This window comes from Notamacropus eugenii, chromosome 5 (assembly GCF_028372415.1).
Source record: "Notamacropus eugenii isolate mMacEug1 chromosome 5, mMacEug1.pri_v2, whole genome shotgun sequence".
In the NCBI taxonomy this organism is placed as follows: domain Eukaryota; kingdom Metazoa; phylum Chordata; class Mammalia; order Diprotodontia; family Macropodidae; genus Notamacropus; species Notamacropus eugenii.
In genome coordinates, this window is record NC_092876.1 from 219,290,000 (window position 1) to 219,308,206 (window position 18,207).

The following is an 18,207-nucleotide window of genomic DNA, read 5'->3' on the forward strand; positions in this document are numbered from 1 at the left end:
ATCCCTTCCTTGATACTCTTTTGTATCCTTATCATGCATGATCTCCTACTTTGGCAGCTAGGTAGCGGCAGTGCCATTGGATCTAGAGTCACAAAGATCTGACTTCAAATCCAGCCTCAGACACTTACTATCTTTGCGACCTGGGAAAATCACTTCAACTTTGTCTATCTCAGTTTCCTCAATTGTAAACCAGGGATAATAACGTGCAGCTCTCAGAGTTCTTGTGAGGATGGAGTAAGTACCTGGAGGATAAGAAAAGCTATATAAAAGCTAGCTATTATTTTATTAACAACCTTTTTTTGGTGTTCTTTGCAGGCTTCTCATCACCTTACAATACTTATACCTCAAGGTTGGTTCGTCTTCTCTTTTCTCTTTCTACATCCTTTCTCTTGGCAGTCTCATACACTGACATGTACCTTTATACAAACTACTCCCAAAACTTTACCTTTAATCCTGAACTCTCTTCTCAATTCCAAACCCACATCTACCTGGAAGTCAATTTATATTTTGTCAAAATCTGCTTCTTCCTCTGACTTAGCAACATTTATTAAATGCATTATGATTCAATCAGACTCCTATGTTTGAAACTATGTTAATACAGATGTGGAGTATATGGGGTGTTAAGGGAGGACTAGCACCTCTGGTGTGAGGGTTTGCCAAACCTTTTTCAGGACTGTTTATCTACCTTTAATGTCCATCTGATTCACCCAACTTTCACCTGTGACTCCAAGAAGCTGTAGCACATGCAGCTGCCACACCCCAGTAAAACCGTCTTCTCAAACAGATTATGTGCAAACAGGTTAAACCAGGTTGAGGATAACCAACAACTCAGTCCAGGCCAGTGAGTTAGGGAGATGTCTGCCCCAAGCATATGAAGACATCTGGTGTAATGCACAGATGAGAACAATTTGTTCCAAGGATCATGAAGGTGGCTGAAACAATAGCTACGGAGTGCTTAGAGCTTGATCAGACATCAGACACCAAGGTCATCCACTACATCCCAGGCCATCACCAGTTATCTTGACTTTTGTCTTGCCACTGGACTTCAATGACTCTAAAAGAGAGAGAGAGGCTGATGACTTTGTGCAACTCTGCCTTACTTCAAGCCAATTCATGGGCAAGTTAAGCTATCATGTTGTGATTAAAAGGACAAACAACAATATAAAAGCAATGTTATGTAGCATATAGACCTCTGGACTTGAAATCAGGAAGATATGGATTCAAATACAACCCTGCAGTTACCAACTGGGTGACCCCAGGCGAGTCAGTTTATTTTCTCAGAGCCTCATTTTCCTCATCTGTAAAATGGTGACAGTAGCACATACCTCAAAGATGAATCATCAATACACATTTATTAAGCACCTACTATGTGCTAGGCATTGTGCTAAGCACTTATGGATACAAAAAGAGGGAAAAGTCTTTTCTTGCCCTCAAAGAGCTTACTGGTCAAAATCAAAGGAGAGAGTGATGTATGTCAATTGCTTTGAAAACCTTACAGAGCAACATAAATGTGTAATTTTATCACCTTCCAATCCCACCTTTGCCACTTACTACCTAATACACCTCGATCAAGACATTTAATGGTACTGGGCCTTGGTTTCTTCATCTTTAAAATGAGAGGATTGAACAGATGTCTTCCAAGGTCCCTTCCAGCTCCAACTTACGATTTTATGATGCCCTCACTTCTTTTATGTAATCAATTACCAGGTACTATCAATTTCAACTCTAATAAAGTCTCTTCCATTTGTTCCTTTCTGTTATTGCTATCACCATTCTAGTATAAATTCTTGTTACCATTTATCCTGATCATTACAATAGCAACCTACTAGGTTGTCCTGCCTCTACTCTACGGTTCCTCTAAGACTCTTCTTACCATTGACAAATTAGTTTTCCTCTTACATAGGTCTGGCAACCTCATGCGCCTTTTCAAAGCATTTCAATGGCTCCCTCTTGCCTATACAGAAAAGTTTTGCCTGGTCTTCCAAATAACTGGCTGAAAACTGCTTTTCCACATGATCTATATTCCAGCTAAAATGTGCTACAAATTGTTTGCCATATGTGTGTCCTGCTTCTGGGGTCCATGATTTTGTTCATAGCATTCCCTATACATGGAATGGTTTCTCTGATCACCAATCCCTCAACTGTTCCTACTCCCCCTTCCCCACCCCCAACTATTAGAATCATAGATTTAGAGTTGGAAGGAACCTAAGAGATCATCTTGTCCCCCTTCCCTCTCACCCAATCATTTTATAAATGAGAAAACTGAGACCAAGAGAGAGGGAAAGCAATTTGACCAAGGTCATGTAGGTAGTAAGTAGCTGACATTAGACCCTAGGTCTTTTGTGCCCTTTCCATGATACCATGCTGAGATTTCCTCCACCAGGACTCACAAAACTCTTTGAACTTCTCTAATAAACTTGTCATATATTATTTTTAGGGATGAACCTGGGCTTATGATTTCATTGGTATAAGGAACCCCTCAAATGAGGAAATATTCTATATTAGTGCCAGTTGGCACTGGCATTGTAACCTATAGTTCTAGAGAGTTGCCTAGAGCACCCATGGGTTGAATGATTTGCCCAGGGACACCAAGCCAGAACATGCAAAGATAGAACTTGAACTCGAGTCTTCTGGCTCCAAGAACAACTCTTTGTCTAGTATACCATTTTTTTATGCTAGTAATCTCTACCTGTGTAATAAATCTATTCCTTAGACTAGACTTGCTCAAGGAAACTCGAGTTGGTGATCATATTTTATAAAAAAAATTTATCTCCCAAACTACCTATTACCCAATGGATACTTAATAGATGTTTGCTGAATTAAATTTAATCAAGCACTATATGAATGCAAGCTATTATTGATATAGTATTTATTTCTAAATTTCTTATTGCTGGAAGAAACATACTTAAATTCTTATGCACGGAAATATTACATCAGTTCTTTTTGTATTGGCAAAGAACTGGAAACTAAGGGGGTACTAAATTAATTGGTGAATGACTGAAAATTATGGTGAATGAATATAATGGAATATTACTGACTTATAAGAAATGATAAAAAGAATAGCTTCAGAGAAACCTGGGAAGATTTATGTTATCTGATGCAAAGTGAAATGAGCATAACAAAGAGAACCATCCATCCATCCATTCATCCATCCATCCATCCATCCATCCATCCATCCATCCATCCATCCACCAACCCATCCATCCATCCATCCATCCATCCATCCATCCATCCATCCGTCCGTCCGTCCGTCCATCCGTCTGTCTGTCTGTCTGTCTGTCTGTCTATCTATCTCTCTATCTTTCTATCTATTTTTGAGAATGATGTGAACAATACTTGAAAGAAGCAACTTTGAAAGACTTAGGAAATCTGATCAATTCAGTCTCTGGAAGGATGATGATACAACATGCTCTCTACCTCCTAACAAGGTGATATATTCAAAATCCATATTTGGACATGGCCAATATGGGAACTTATTTTACTTGGCTATGCATATTTGTTATAAGGTTTTGTTTTTTATTTATTTTTCAGTGCATCTGTGTGAGTCTCTCTCTCTCTCTCTCTCTCTCAGTGTGTGTGTGTGTGTGTGTGTGTGTGTGTGTGTGTGTGTGTGTGTGTGTGTGTAGGGGGAAGGAGGTATATTTGTGAAGAAGAGAAAATAAATGGTTTTAATTGAAAAAATTCAATAAAAGTTAAAAAAGAAACATGCCTAACAGTATCACTTGATAAGTCTATTTTCCTTCCTTAAGAGAAAACACCAGAACTCAGAGAATTTTTCTTTTTTCTTTTTTTTTTTTAACAAGCATTTATTTGGTTTCCTAGCCACCTAAATGAAAAGAAAAAAAGAAAAGGACAAAGATAACTCTTGTAACAAAAATGAATAGTTAAGCAAAAAAAAAAGTCTACATTCTGTATCTTGAATTCATTACCTCTCTGTCAAGAGGTGTATAGAATAGTTCATGGAATCGCTTTGGGCATTGCACTGATCAGAGTTCTTATGTCTTTCAAAGCTGTCTTTATAATATTGTTATTGTATAAATTGTTCTCCTGGTCCTGCTCACTTCACTCTTCATCAGTTTTATGCAATTCTTTCCAGGTTTCTCTGAATCTATTCCTCTCATAATTTCTTATAGGACAATAACATTCCATTATATTTATATACCATAATTTGTTCAGCCCTTCCCAAGTAAGTGGCATGCCCTTAAGTTTAATGAGTCTTATCCCTAGTTACTGGAGTCTTTGAGTTTATCAAAGACTAAGTTACTGGATTCTCTTGCTTTCATATACCATGAACCTAATCTATTTCATTGATTGATTTGTATTTTTTAACCAATGCCAAATGGAAAAACTTGAAGATTTTAAAATCTCATGTTTGTATCATACTTTAAGGTTCATAAAATGCTGCATAAGAAAAAGGCACAAAATAACACCTGAAAATTCATGGGGTAAAATTTATTTCTTAAATATGAGTCAGCAAGCTACCCTTCCTCAGTTGATTCTAAAGGCTGCAGTGTATAAAAAGCATTATTGGAAGGAATAGAACTTAGTAGTGAAAGTGACCTTAGGGATTTAGTAGCCTAATTCTCTTCTGTTTTATAGGTGAGAAAGATGAGGCTCTGAGAAGTAAAATGACTTATTCTAGGTTATGTATCTAGTATCAGAGCCACATTTTGGACCACAGAAGGGAGATGATAATTCTCTGTGTCTGGGGAAAGAAGATTGCTTTATAACACCATTTCCCATCCTAGAAGGATAGAAATGTTGTGGGGGGTTGCTGGTGTGGGAACACAGAAAATGTATGTCATCTTTTCACAGGAAGATGATGCCTGCTGACTTAGCCCATGCAAATTTTGACAAGCCACTGGCAAATGGCTAATCGTTGTTATTTTTGATTAGTGATAAATTAAAGGAGCTATATCAGGAGATATGATGCTTGCTTCAATTTTGACTTACCCGTTTTACCTCATAAATTTTTAGGAACTGGGTAGGACGGTTATTGTATTTTTTGTCATGATCCTTTTCCAGATTCCTCTAGGGGCTTCTCCTTTATTCTTTTTTTAAGATTTCTTTTCTCTATTAGCTCTTCCATACGTTGTCAGTTACTTACTGCCTCTGTTACTTTTTTTTGTAGCAAGAAATAAATTCCTTTAATTAAATTTATGTATTTTTTATTACCATACAGGAGAAAGGTTAAATGATATGACTACTGCAGTAACAGATCCTATTAAAATTGTTAGTAATTCTGCCTCTTCCTGGAGCACGGCATGTATAAGCAAGTCCTTCCAGAGATGACTAAGAATGATGAAGACTTGAATGCCATACAAGAAGGGCAGAGACGGTTCTGTATCAACTGGTCTATGAAGGAACATAATTCAGGGCAATTTGGCATTGTTCACTTTGTAATCTATGGCTTCTAAGTGAATCTAGTTGAATTGTTCCTTAATGAGAGGATCTATGAGTTATCACTGGACCTTAAAATAAAGACAAGCCACTCCTGATAGTAAGTTAGAAGTCTAGGAAGGAGCATTAACTTTGTCAGGTCAAGGCAATAAAAATACAGTTCAATAAACATTTATTACCTTGCTGTATGCAGAGGCCTACGAAAGGCCCTCAGCTATATAAAACATGACCTAGGGGTTTGCTCTCAAGTGTTGCAGCAGGAACCATATTGTATAAATAGAAATAGCCAAATTATATCTTCATGGCTTTGAAAAATCTAATGAGCTTCCCTAGAGTCTAAACTGAAGAAGGGATTTGGGAGGTATCTAGCACCATGAGTAAAAAATATATTTTAGAGCAAGGGACAATAACTCTTTTTTTTTTTTTTTTTTTTTTGCTTTTTGGGCATTGCATTATAAATTAATATTTAACTCTTGTTTTCATTCATAAGAGTAATAAGAAATCCCCTAAGTCTGACTGATAACTTTTTTCTCCAGTTGTTGAAAACAGAATTATAAAACTTAAAAGCAGTTATAGTTTTAGAATTGGAAGGGATTTCAATGGTCATCTACCAGGGAAGGGGAACCTGCAGCCTTGAGGCTATATGTGACCTTAAAAAAAGGATTTGTTCTGTAAAACTTGGATTCAGTCAAAAGGCCACTCTTGAGCACCTAGAAGGCCACTTGTGGCCTTGAAGCCACAGGTTACCCACACCTGGGCTAGGGGTGCTTGCATTGATCTTAGATGCCTTTGGATTATAGACATATAACTAACTGTAGTTAAGAGTACTTGAGCCAGGAAACCTGTGGTTTCAGTGGTATGCTAGTAAATATTTAACAACTGGCTCTATAGGGAAAAAAATGCACAGACAATATACGTTAAAGTTTATTCTGCATTATTTACATTTTCCCTATTACTTTCTCAAGTTTAGACAATCGAAACAATAAATCAAACCTTGATTTGTAGCATTTGCCAATTTCGAACGTATAAATGTTTACACACAAATTTCACAATCAACTTTCTGAGACTCTTGGTACAGCTGGTATAGCTTGCTCTAGCATATCTCTCTCTGCTGGGTTTCTAATCTAAGCTCTGCAACAAATGAGCTATATCACCTTAGACCAGGAATTCTTAACCTTTTTTATGTCATGGACTACTTTGGCAGTTAAATGCATAAAATAAAATATATAGGATTACAAAGGAAACCAGTTATGTTGAAATACAGTTATCAAAATTCTTTAAAAAAAACAGGTCTTCTACTCACTTCTACCACAGGTCAAGAACTTCATTTCTTTGGGTCTCAATTTGTTCATCTGTAAAATGAGGAGGTTGGATGACATATTCTCAGAGATCTCTTCTAATTTTAACATTCTTGATTGAAATTGTAACTCGTTATTGAAAGTTTCAAAATGTCTAATGTTAGAGTAGGAGGAGATTGGGCTCAGCCATTTGGAGGATCCTGGGGGACCTAAATCTATGAGACTGGTTTAAGCCACCCAAGCATCAGCGGGGCTTTATTGCTGCATTCTTGCTTGAGAGTGAATGACTTCTTTATTTATGCCATGTTGTTAGGTAGAAGGGTGCTAGGGGCCTTCTTCCTCCCTCTCTCACCTCTTAGGCCCCTTGTAACCTTGAGAAGCAGGTCTGGACTTTTCCCTACATTCATTCTTTTTCACTTGGGGTTCCAAGAGTGGAATCTCTGACCTAGATCCTTGAGCCAAGGGATTTATCAGTTTGAGAATCTAGGTCAAGCATTGCTGACAGCCCTAGCAGCATATCCCTGAGGAGCAGGGGTTGGGGCATGAACCCAAGAGAAGCCAGCTCTGGCATTGCTGGCTTTTGACTTGAACTCAGTGGGATTAATGCTATGTAGGAACTGAGCTTTAAACAATGGTCCTAGTCTCCTATCCGAAACCACAGATCAATGTGGTATATGGGGGGGGGGGGGGGTAGGCTTCTGAGAAACTGGAAGTAAATGTTTCTATGTTTTTTCTTGCTATGTCTTTGAAGTCAATATCACATTGGAAAATCTAATTTTATTTTAAGTGGTTAAATAGAACTGGGTGCTGGTTGTTAGATTCCTAAAACCACACTATTGTTAGGAGCTCTAACCAATGACAGAGAAGGTTTCTAATCCCTTGAGTACTAGAAATCCCTCTGGAGCAAGGGGTTGCTGGTAAATGTTTAATAACTGTCTCTCTCAGAAAAAAAAAAAAAGTACAAATGGCACAGTTTAAATGGTAATTAACATTTTTCTCCATCACTTTTTTAAGTCTAAAAAATCCAGAAAATAATAAACCAAGCATTTTTAGCATTTGTCAATGTCCAAGGTATAAATGCTTATTATGGCAACTTAACAATCAGCTGCATGAGCTAGGGCCAACATACTCCTACATGTAATGCGGAAAGAGAAATGTAATAGATTTGGCCTTGAGAGAGAGGCCTGAGCCAACCATGTTACACATATTAGAGTAGATAAAGCACTGAGAAATGAGAAAGCTTCCTCTATATTATTAGCACTTTCTTTGGTTTACGGAAAAAAAATGTTCTGATTTTAGGCAATGGCTTTTTGTAAAGGGCTTTGTGGTGTTAAGATAAGTAATAAACTATAAAAGCAAAATAATAGTTCTACATTATAAGAACACTATTTGGTAACTAGTTTCCTACATAATTGCTTCTATTACAATACATCTGCTTGGAAGAAAAAAATTATTGACACATGTCCAATAAAAGAGTATTTTTCAGAAATATATAAATGAAGAGAATAAAGAAAATTTTCAAGGCAACTGTAGAGCTTAATATACAAACTCTGACAATTGTAAAATTGCAACTTTACTTTTTGTTGTCATTCATTTTGACTACTTTGTCCTCTTTTCTTCCTTCCTTCCATCTTTCCTTCCTTCCTTCATCCCTAAATCTTTTGAACATCTAATCTATCCAAAGAATTACCAAGGACATGGAGATGCAAAAACAGAACCTAAAGGAGACCCTGCCCTCAAGGAACATACATTCTACTGGGGGTGATACAACATTTAAGATAATTTTAGGAGAGAGATTTTTTTGTTTTTTAAGGATATGAATATTTTATTGTAACAGTAGATCAATTTCCTGGATGAATCAAGTCATATTCTACTTTAATAGCAAAGACAAAATCAGTGCAAAAAATAAAGTATATTTTACTTTGGCACAGCTACAAAAATTCTGACTATGTACTTGTTAAGTCATCCAATCTCTACTGACCACTTAAATCTTTTTTGTTTGTTTGTTTTTAGCATTTAATTTTTTATATTAATTTTATTTATTTTTAGTGTTCTACAATCACTACCATAAAAGATTTTTTTCCCCTACCTACCCCCTACCACCCCCCTCACTCCCTGAGACGGCATACAATTCTATATAGGATCTACACATACATTTCTATTGAATACATTTTCACTATAGTCATGCTGTGTAAAGAGCTAAAATAAATGGGAGGAATCATACAACAAACCAAAACATTAAATACGCACACAAAAAAATGATCTGCTACATTCTGCAATTGAATTCCATAGTTCTTTCTCTGGATGGGGAAGGCATTTTGCCTTAGAACATCATTGGGAATTTTTTTTTTAAGTCCTTGCATTGCTAGGAAGATCCAAGTGAGTGAGAGCTTTTAAAGGGAGGTTAGGAAAACTTTTGTGGGGTAGGAAATAGCTTGGTGCATTTATGCATTTAAAACAATAAGGAACTTAAATAGATGGAAGAATATTCAGTGCTCATGGCTGTGCCATGCCAATGTATTAAAATGACAATGGTTCCAAAATCAACTGATAGTTTAAACAGTATGCCAATCAAACCGTTAAAGGGGTACTTTATAGAACTCAATGAAATAATAACAAAATTCACTTGTAGAAATAAAAGAGCTAGAATATCAAGGGAAATAAAAATGTTTTAAAGGCAGGAATGACCTCAAACTATATTGTGAAACAACAGTCATTAAAAACATTTGGTAATGGCTAAAAGATAGAGAATTAGATTAGACAAGGGAGAATCAGACTCAGTGGAATGTAATAACCTAACGTCAATAAACCAGAAAAAAATTACTTAGGAAAGAACCCCCTACTTAATTAAAAATTTCTGAGAGAACTAGAAAGCAATCTGGCAGAGACTGAGTTTACACCATAGTCCACAATAGATTCTAAATAGATACGTAACTTTAATATTATATTACATAAAAAGTTAGACAAGAAACTAATTCCATGTCACATGATAAGGTCAAAATGGGTACATGATTTAGACTACTACTATAGGTAGGTATTCTTTTCTGAACACGAGGCAATTACAAAAGATAAAATAGCTCTGATTATGTGAAATAGAAAAGAAGTGTCTGCATAAACCAAATTAATATACTAAGAATAAGAAGGAAAACAATTAAATGAAAACAATTTTATATCAAATTTTTCTGATAAGAGTTTGCTATCCAAGATAGATAAACAACACACACACATACACATGCACACACACATGTATTTAAGTAGGCATATATATGTGTGTATATGCATACATTTATTTATTTATGCAAACACAGTATACATACAAACACATATACCGATGGATAAGTGGTCAAAGAATATGAACAGTTCACAGAAAAAGAATTGAAAACCAGTAAGAAGGACAAGAAAGAATGCTCCAACTTACTAAAGAGAGAAATGCAAATGAAAACCACCCTGAGGTTTTATCTCACACTCTGCAAAAACTGGCAAGGAAAACAAAAGATGGCAAGAGTCAATGTTGGAGGACTTGTGGGAAAAAGGCACATTATTGCATTGATGGTTGAGCCGTGAATTAATATAATCATTTTGGAAAGCAATTTGGAATTATCTAAGTAAAGTTACTATAATGTCCATATCCTTTTGACCCAGAGATTGAACTACTAGACTTAAACCCCAGAGAGGAAATGGATAAGAAGCAAGGCCCTATATACACTAAAATATTTATAGCAGTACTTTTTGTAATCAGAAAGAGTCAGAAATAGGTGTTCAATGATTGGTGAATGGTTAACAAAGTGTGGTACATATATGAGTTGGAACATTATGGTACTATAAGAAATGATGAATACATAGAAACTTAGAAAGATTTATGTTATCTAAATGCAGAGTGAAGTAAGCTGAGTCAAAAAAAAAAAAGAAAAGAGATTGAAGTACAAGATTTAAAATGACAAAGAAGACACTGATAAGAAGGAGGTCACCAAAATATTTATAGCAGCATTTTTTTGTGTGTGTGATAGCAAAGGCTTAGAAACAAAGTAGATGTGCATCGATTGGAGAATGGTTTTTATATTTCAGTGTCACTCTCCCAGTTGACTGAGAGGTTAATGTATCATGATTTAAGTATTTGTCAATTCATGCAAGTTTTTTTGTGCTTTAAGCATTTCTTTTGTGGTAGAGGAAGTAAATAGCTGTCCTATACCTGATCTACTTAGTACATCGAGTACAAAGTACTTTTTCTAGAAGAGACCCTGTGAATGTCTTTTGGGGAGACCCTAGATGTGAGTCAAACCTCAGCTTCAAAAGTTTTTGCTTAAGGCTCCCAGGTGAGGGCATAAAGAGCCAGAGAGTACAAGTCAAGTGTGATCCACTCTTTGAGAAGTGGGGCTCCGGTACTACTGAACTAATTTTGTGTAGGTTGAGAGCTAGGACCTTTTAGTGGGAAAAGGTTCCCCTGTCCCCTTGACCACCAGCTTACATATAGTTTATGTAAAAAATACACACACACACACACATTTTGGAAAATAGAACCAAGATAAGGGTAAAGAGATCCTTCATGCCTTAGTTAATTCACAGATGATATTACCTTGTTTCTATCTCAAAATATCAATATATGAATTTATGGAGATAATAAATAATTATATCTTGTTTTTATTTTAAATGTTTTTTTTCCGTTTGTTGCAGAATAGTATTTTGACACAATATAGCACATTGTAAAGTTATGCCTTTCTACTTCCTGTGTCTATTGGAAATTGAAAATACGCTGAAGATTTTAAATAGATCATCTAATTTCCTTGAAAGTCATGCTTCTGATCACTGGGAATTCAAATTAACAATTACCAGTTGTCATTTTGGCTTTTATTAGATTTAACTAAATCAAGCAATGATTGAGAAAGTAAAAAAAATAGAGTTCTCAACTCACTCAATGGCAACTTGGCATCTTTTATTATGTCTGAGTTCTTCAGTATTCTCTTCCAATTTCTCCTTTCCATCTCCAACGTTTTAACTGGAAGACTTAAAATATAAGAAATGTTTCAATCAAATAAACAGAAATATTTATTCAGTGTTGTTAAAAGCAAGATAACCTAAGTCCCACACTGTTGGTCTAATTAATTTTAACTTTCATACCCCATTGTGCAACGTGTGCAAGTCAAATGGTAGACTAGCAACATCCTTCTGTTGAAACCACAGTGGATTGCAGATTCTCATTTGACCCAGTGGGAGATTAGTGAACAAGTTAATGGCTATGGTTAAGTCTGCTTAAAATGAGGTTTAGTGCCTGATAATGAGTGCCCTGAGTTTGTCTCTTAAAATCCCCTCATGTCTTCATTGCTCCCTTGAACTGGCCATTTTGAAGGTATATGTACAAGTAATATATGCATATATGTGGCAAGAGAGAAACAGAGATAGCGATAGAGAGCAGGAGAGGAAATGGGGTGAGAGGAAGAAGAGAGAGAGAGACAGAGAGAGAGGGAGGGAAGGAGGGGGGGGAAAGGGAGAGGGAGAGAGGGAGAGAGAGACAGAGAGACAGAGAGTCAGTCACTGGATGAATCTGTGCAAATCTATTGCCACAAAGCTGACAATAAAAATAAACAGTGACTTCCCACTGAGTAAATTATTCAGGAAGAAGGGAATGATACTAAAGGAGAATCAGCAGAGGAATAAGAAGACTGGTTGGTATGAAGAGGAAAGTTAATTTAATTGCATTTGAGAAGGAAAAAGCAAATAATTTAAAACATACAAATAAGCAGAAAAGTAAAGGTCCCACAGAGTGTTAGAACTTGTTTCTTACATTTTTTTTTAGTCTTGAAGCAGTTCAAGGATGACAAAGATGATCTTTCATTTTTTGAACTAAATATAAAATGCTCTTTTTAGCATTTAAAGCCCTTCCTACCTTTCTAGTGTTCTTACACTTTGCCTCTTCCACATACTCCCCAATCCATTTCTGGGGTTCAGCATTTCACTGGCTGTTCCCCACACAGAAGGCCTCCCTCTTTTAGGTCCACCTCCTGCCATACCTAGCCATCTTCCCTCAAGGCTCAGCTCCGATCTCATTTTTGGCAAGAGTTTTTTCCCCTTCTCAGCCCCAGTGCCTTCTCTGATATTACCAGGCATTTACACTGTAAGTTTCTTGTTTTACATAGTTATAGCCTTCGTGTCCCTCATTGGAATGGGAGTTACTTGAGGGCAGAGGCAGTCATGTTTTGACTTTCTTTTGTATTCCCAGAACTTAGTATAGTGACTGCTTGCCCATATTTGAAGAACAATTGCTAGTGTGCCCAAGGATGAGGGACTTGAAGATGCTTGTAGCCTTCAGAGGTTTGGAGTGTTTGATATCATCCTTTACCCAAAGTCCAAGGAGCCCAAATTTTTTGGCCAGTGTAGCAGATGCACAAGACAGCTGACTCTTTACTGTGAATTGTGTGACAGTCTGTGTTGTTTAGTAATTTGACTAAAGGCCTCCAATGTGTCACTGAAGATCTCCATAAAGTAGACTAAATAGGTTTCCAAATAGATCTTTTCAGTGAAAAACATTAAGAATCTCCATGTGAAATGGAAGTCCAATATGGAAATTTTTCTGATGTTTAAGGATGTACGACTTGAGTCCGTACCAGGATGTTATAGTTTAATGAAAATAGGGTTTTTCATTAATCATAATTTGATTCAACACCTGTCATCCCAATGTATCTCTCTACCCCTCTAATTAAGGTCCAAGTAATCCCCTAAAAAGGGGAAATTTTTCACTTGCATTTAGATTCCATAAAATGAGAATGAATTCATTATACAAACCTCTAGAAACAAACGGTGAAATGTCTTCTGTGATACTGCTGAAATGCATCCTCAAAGGGATTGATTCTCTAACCTCATGGCACTTCAAGGAGGCCAGAGAGTGACAGAAGGAATCACAGGATAAAAGCCATCATGATCATTTTGGTGGGATTCCGATTTAAGTGAATAGCTCCTGGTACATTTTGTTGCTGGTGCTGAAATTTGGTATTTTAATGGGGACAGTAACCCAGTTTAGGCTGTCAGTTGTTCTCACCCACAGAATAACCTTTCGCAAATGCACCTTGAGTATGCAAGTCAGAAAGAATCAGAGGACCTTGTAGGTATAAATTACCATATCTAATTATCAACATCTATTGTCTTCTAACCAAGTGTAGGCGAGCTGGGAAGTAATTTAGAATCAATGGCTTACTTTAAATGAGTCATTAATAAGTAATGCTACCTGGGAAAGATGCTTTTTATTTTTATTTTTCCAGAGGAACACAAAGCACTGCACACAAGATATGTACATACATTTGTTTTTGTTTTTAAAGATACAATGGAAACGCTCACTGGGAGAGAGAGATGGGTGTTATCACTGGTTTGCAGAGGGAAAAACTAAAGCACAGAATAACTTGGCCAGCAATGCGTCAATAAGTGAGAACTCAATCCAGTTTTCTGAATTCCCAGTTCACTGACCTTTAGTCTATTAAAAAACATGTGTAACAGCAGGTGTTTACAGTGCCTGATTATACTTGGCCTGACTGTTCTTTCCCAGCTGAATCGGCTGTGTCTGTGTTTACATGAAGTCTTAAGCAAAGAACTTTTCTGGTAACTGACTCCTTTTGTGGCCACTCAGTCCCTTAGTGTTTTATTTTTCTAATCTCCAAAATGAACCATACTGCAGGGATACCATGAAAAATAATTAATTTATCATTTTGAAATGCCTTGGATTTCCAGAAGGCAACTTGAAGTGATCGATGATTCTAATATCCATTATTTTATTATAGTGCTTCCATCTAAGATATCCTAACATGGGTACTGTAATCATTCAATAATATTGTAATTAGTTACTTTTTAAACAAATGTACCTATTTGGTAGGTTACCTACATTCATTGCCCTGGTCTTCCTGCACTCCTTTTATTTCCCTTTTAGCGCCATGCCAGGAAACTGAATAGCTTCCATCTGAGCTGTCTTAGGAAGATTCTGAAGATCACCTGGCAGGATAAGGTACCAGACACTGAGGTCCTTGCTTGAATTAAACTGCCAAACATTCAAACTCTGCTTCAGAGAGTGTAACTCCGACAGGCTGACCATGTTGTTTGAATGCAAAACGTACGCTTGCCAAAAAGACTATTTTATGGAGAACTCACACAGGGCAAGCACTCACATGGTGGTCAGAAGAAGCAATGAAAGGACACTCTCAAGGTCTCTCTTAAGAACTTTAGAATTGATTGTGTGACATGGCAGACATTGACACAGAACCACTCAGCATAGCGTGCCCACATTAGAAAGGGTGCTGTGTTCTATGAGTAAAGCAGAATTGAAACAACACAAAGGAAACACAGGCTGTGCAAATTTAGAGAATTGACTCCAAATGTTCACATGCCTGACCTGTGGTAGAGCATTCCAAGCTCATGTTAGTCTGATCAGTCACAGTCGGACGCACTGAAACTTCACTTCAGGGTAGTGATATCATTTTGGTCCTCTTGAATGAAGGACAACAACCAACCAAATCCTCCTCCCCAACCATCAGGGTATGGTAAAGAGATGGAAAAAGATAAGTCACCAAAGGAGGAGGCATTTTATGCTACACATGGAAAGGACTGTCATTCATTGAACGTTCATTGTTTAAATTACCATGTTTATTTAGATCAACACAAAAACACAACAAAATTGCTCACAAAAAAATCTACTTTCATGTAACTTAACTCTTCAGTCAACAGAAGTACTTCTTTTAATGTTTTGGCTTTTTCAAGGACCAGCCTTGGGACAAAACAATATTTGAAAATAGCAGAAAGACTTTATTTTATCCTTCACAACACAAATATACAAATACATGCACACATCCACACACATCCACACACAAATACATACATACACTCATAAAAGTTTTCTAAAGTACCTTCCTATAAATGAATTCAAAAATGTCTTTAAAATAGTAAATCCCATGTAGATATTGATGTATGATCAGTAAATATAACTCACACACAGAGTGAGACAGGTTTTTCCCAGCCTCTAAGTCAATTTTTAAGACAGGAAGCTAGACACTGAATGAATGCATGAATGAATGAGCATTAAGTGCTTACTGTGTTCTTACTGAAACACATCAATTTTATCAGGTTACTGTTTAGTAAGGCCTTGAGTAATTTTGCAATGGATGACACAGTAATGTAGCTCAATAAACTTCTAATTTACCTGGGTTACAGAAGTAATGGAGGGAAAAGAGGTCACTATGTAACGTGGCAAGATCTATTAAAAGATGAAGAAACCCATAACTAGTGAGCCCTTGACATTCCAATGACTATTTTTTTTATAGCACCAGCTGAGCCACTTCCTCTACCAATGCACATTTAGTCCTAAGTATCATCTTCATTCTCTCTTCCAATCCCTTGGATCCAATATCCAATCAGTTGCTAAATTCTATCAGTTCTACCTACCTAACATCTGTCTTATATATGCCTAATTCTCTCTTCTACTGCCATCACTGTAATGCAGACCCTTATCACACTTGGTAATTTATTGTCTTAGTTGTCTGGAGCACTGAGACAAGTTATAAAGGGTCACAAAGTCCCAATAACCTGTTCTATTAGATAATGGACAAACAATTAACCTACTAAACTGCTTCACTTGATGGTTAAACTCATGGTAATTGACATTGTGCAAGAGGAGCCTATAATACCTTCCCTGAATTCCAGTGGGATGTGTTTTCAATGCCATATCATTATTCTCATATACATTTTCATGTGTTGTACCTTTCACTCAACTGAAGCAATCTTTCCATCATTGTTTCAGGAAAACTATAGAGACCTTCACATCTGTGAATAATCCATAAATATCTCTATTTAGCCAAATGTATTTCTCAGATGTAAAGCAAAAAAAATCATTTTTGAATGGCTTATGAATGTTATCTACCACATCAAATTTATAAATTAAGACAGATATGATAAGAAATAAAGATAAAGAAGATAAAGAAAAAGCTATTCATGAAGGACTATGTTTGATTAAAAACCACGTTGGATTTTATCCTGTATAACTCATGTCCCTTTTTATATTGTTAGAACTCTCTGCCAGTTAAGTAACCTTTTGCTCTTAAAATAAACAATTTTTCCTTCTCACCACTCCTCCTCCCCACCCAAAATATTCACCAACAGATTTAGGAGTATAGAGGAGAAAATCTGAATTGTGGGGAAAGTGAGGATTTTATAGCCTTAGGTAGTTTAATACACTAATTAAATTCGAAGATCCCTTTATTTTTCCCTCTGTCTCTATATCTCTTTCTGTCCTCCTCTGCGTCAGTCTTTCTCCTTCTGGTGACTTCCTAATTTTTAAATTATTTGACTTCCCTTCCTCATGCATAAAACAAATAACAAAATCTTGCTTGCAAAGCATTGACATGAAGGGATATTGTTTGAATGCCAACTAGCAAGGATTTAGTAATGAGTAAAACTTTTGCTCTCTGCCTGTTCAGGCTGTTCCCAGTTCCTTCTTGCACTCACCAAAAAGAGGGCTGGAGTGATGTGAAACCCTAGCCATTGCAAACCCAAACTATTCTGGTTCAATTCATCTGCAGTCTTACAGCTGGTGATATTTTGAGAATAATTCCTTCTTAACTGGAATAATATCCAATCAATTGCCACTGGAATATCCCAATTTTATCATTTACAAGTGCCTTTGGACTTCCTCTAAGAATGTGGCCACTGTTTAGGAACATGAAGGTAATCTGTGCTGTATGGGTAGGTATTTGCAAGGTTTTATGGCTCTGCTAGGACAAAGACAATATTTCTAAAACAAATGAAATTCTAATTCTTCATATTTTTCACATGCAGATTTGATCCGCAGATACCTCATTCGGAGGATTTTTTTCCCCCAGGCATAAGCGCAATAGGTTTTGCATTCATTAACATGATCCCCAAAGTCAAGTCTTTGTTGTCCATAGGCCTTTTCTTAATTATTTTGAACCTGGCAGGCATCAGTTGCTAACCTTCCCACAAGTAAGGCTGATCTCAAAATGACCTATTATTATCTTGAGCAAACCTCAATTTATAGCAACAAAGAAATAAAAATTAAATCGTGCAGTTGACATTTTCTATCAGTGAAACAGACTTTTCCAGTGCATGAACTGCTAATGAGAATCTGCAGTAATGTCCATCTTTTGTTTTTCCTGGTGTTTATACGTTACATTTTTAAATGTACTTGTGGAGCCTCTGTACAACGGGTTGGTTCCCTGAAGAAGAAAAAGAAAAAAAAACAAGAAAGCTTCAATTGGAGGTACATAAATTTTGCTAGGATTCTATTTTGGTAGCTTTAAATAATTTCATTAAGTAAGAAACGTTTTGACAAGAAAAAAATCATTTTGAGACTTCATTTGGATCATTATATTATACTTATGTATTTTTCATGTAGACCTGTTATAAGTCAGAAATATACTGAAATATTCTGATGGATAGTTTAGGAAATCTTAACCTTCTTGCAATTGATTCATGGTAAGAAAACATCATGTACCCTTGAAGTATTATTAGACTTTAAAAAAAT

The 18,207-nt window shown here is 36.3% G+C and overlaps 1 protein-coding gene across 3 annotated transcripts in view; it reads right to left on the reverse strand.

The window, feature by feature from the left end:
• Positions 1-15,295: 15,295 nt before the first annotated feature.
• Positions 15,296-18,207, reverse strand: part of ITGB6 (integrin subunit beta 6) — a 92,767-nt gene continuing 89,855 nt past the window's right edge. For all 3 annotated transcript variants that reach the window (XM_072612133.1, XM_072612132.1, XM_072612134.1), the window contains one exon: positions 15,296-17,899. In XM_072612133.1, coding sequence (XP_072468234.1) covers positions 17,798-17,899 — 102 coding nt within the window. In that variant the 3' untranslated portion in view covers positions 15,296-17,797. The remainder of the gene's footprint in view (positions 17,900-18,207) is intronic.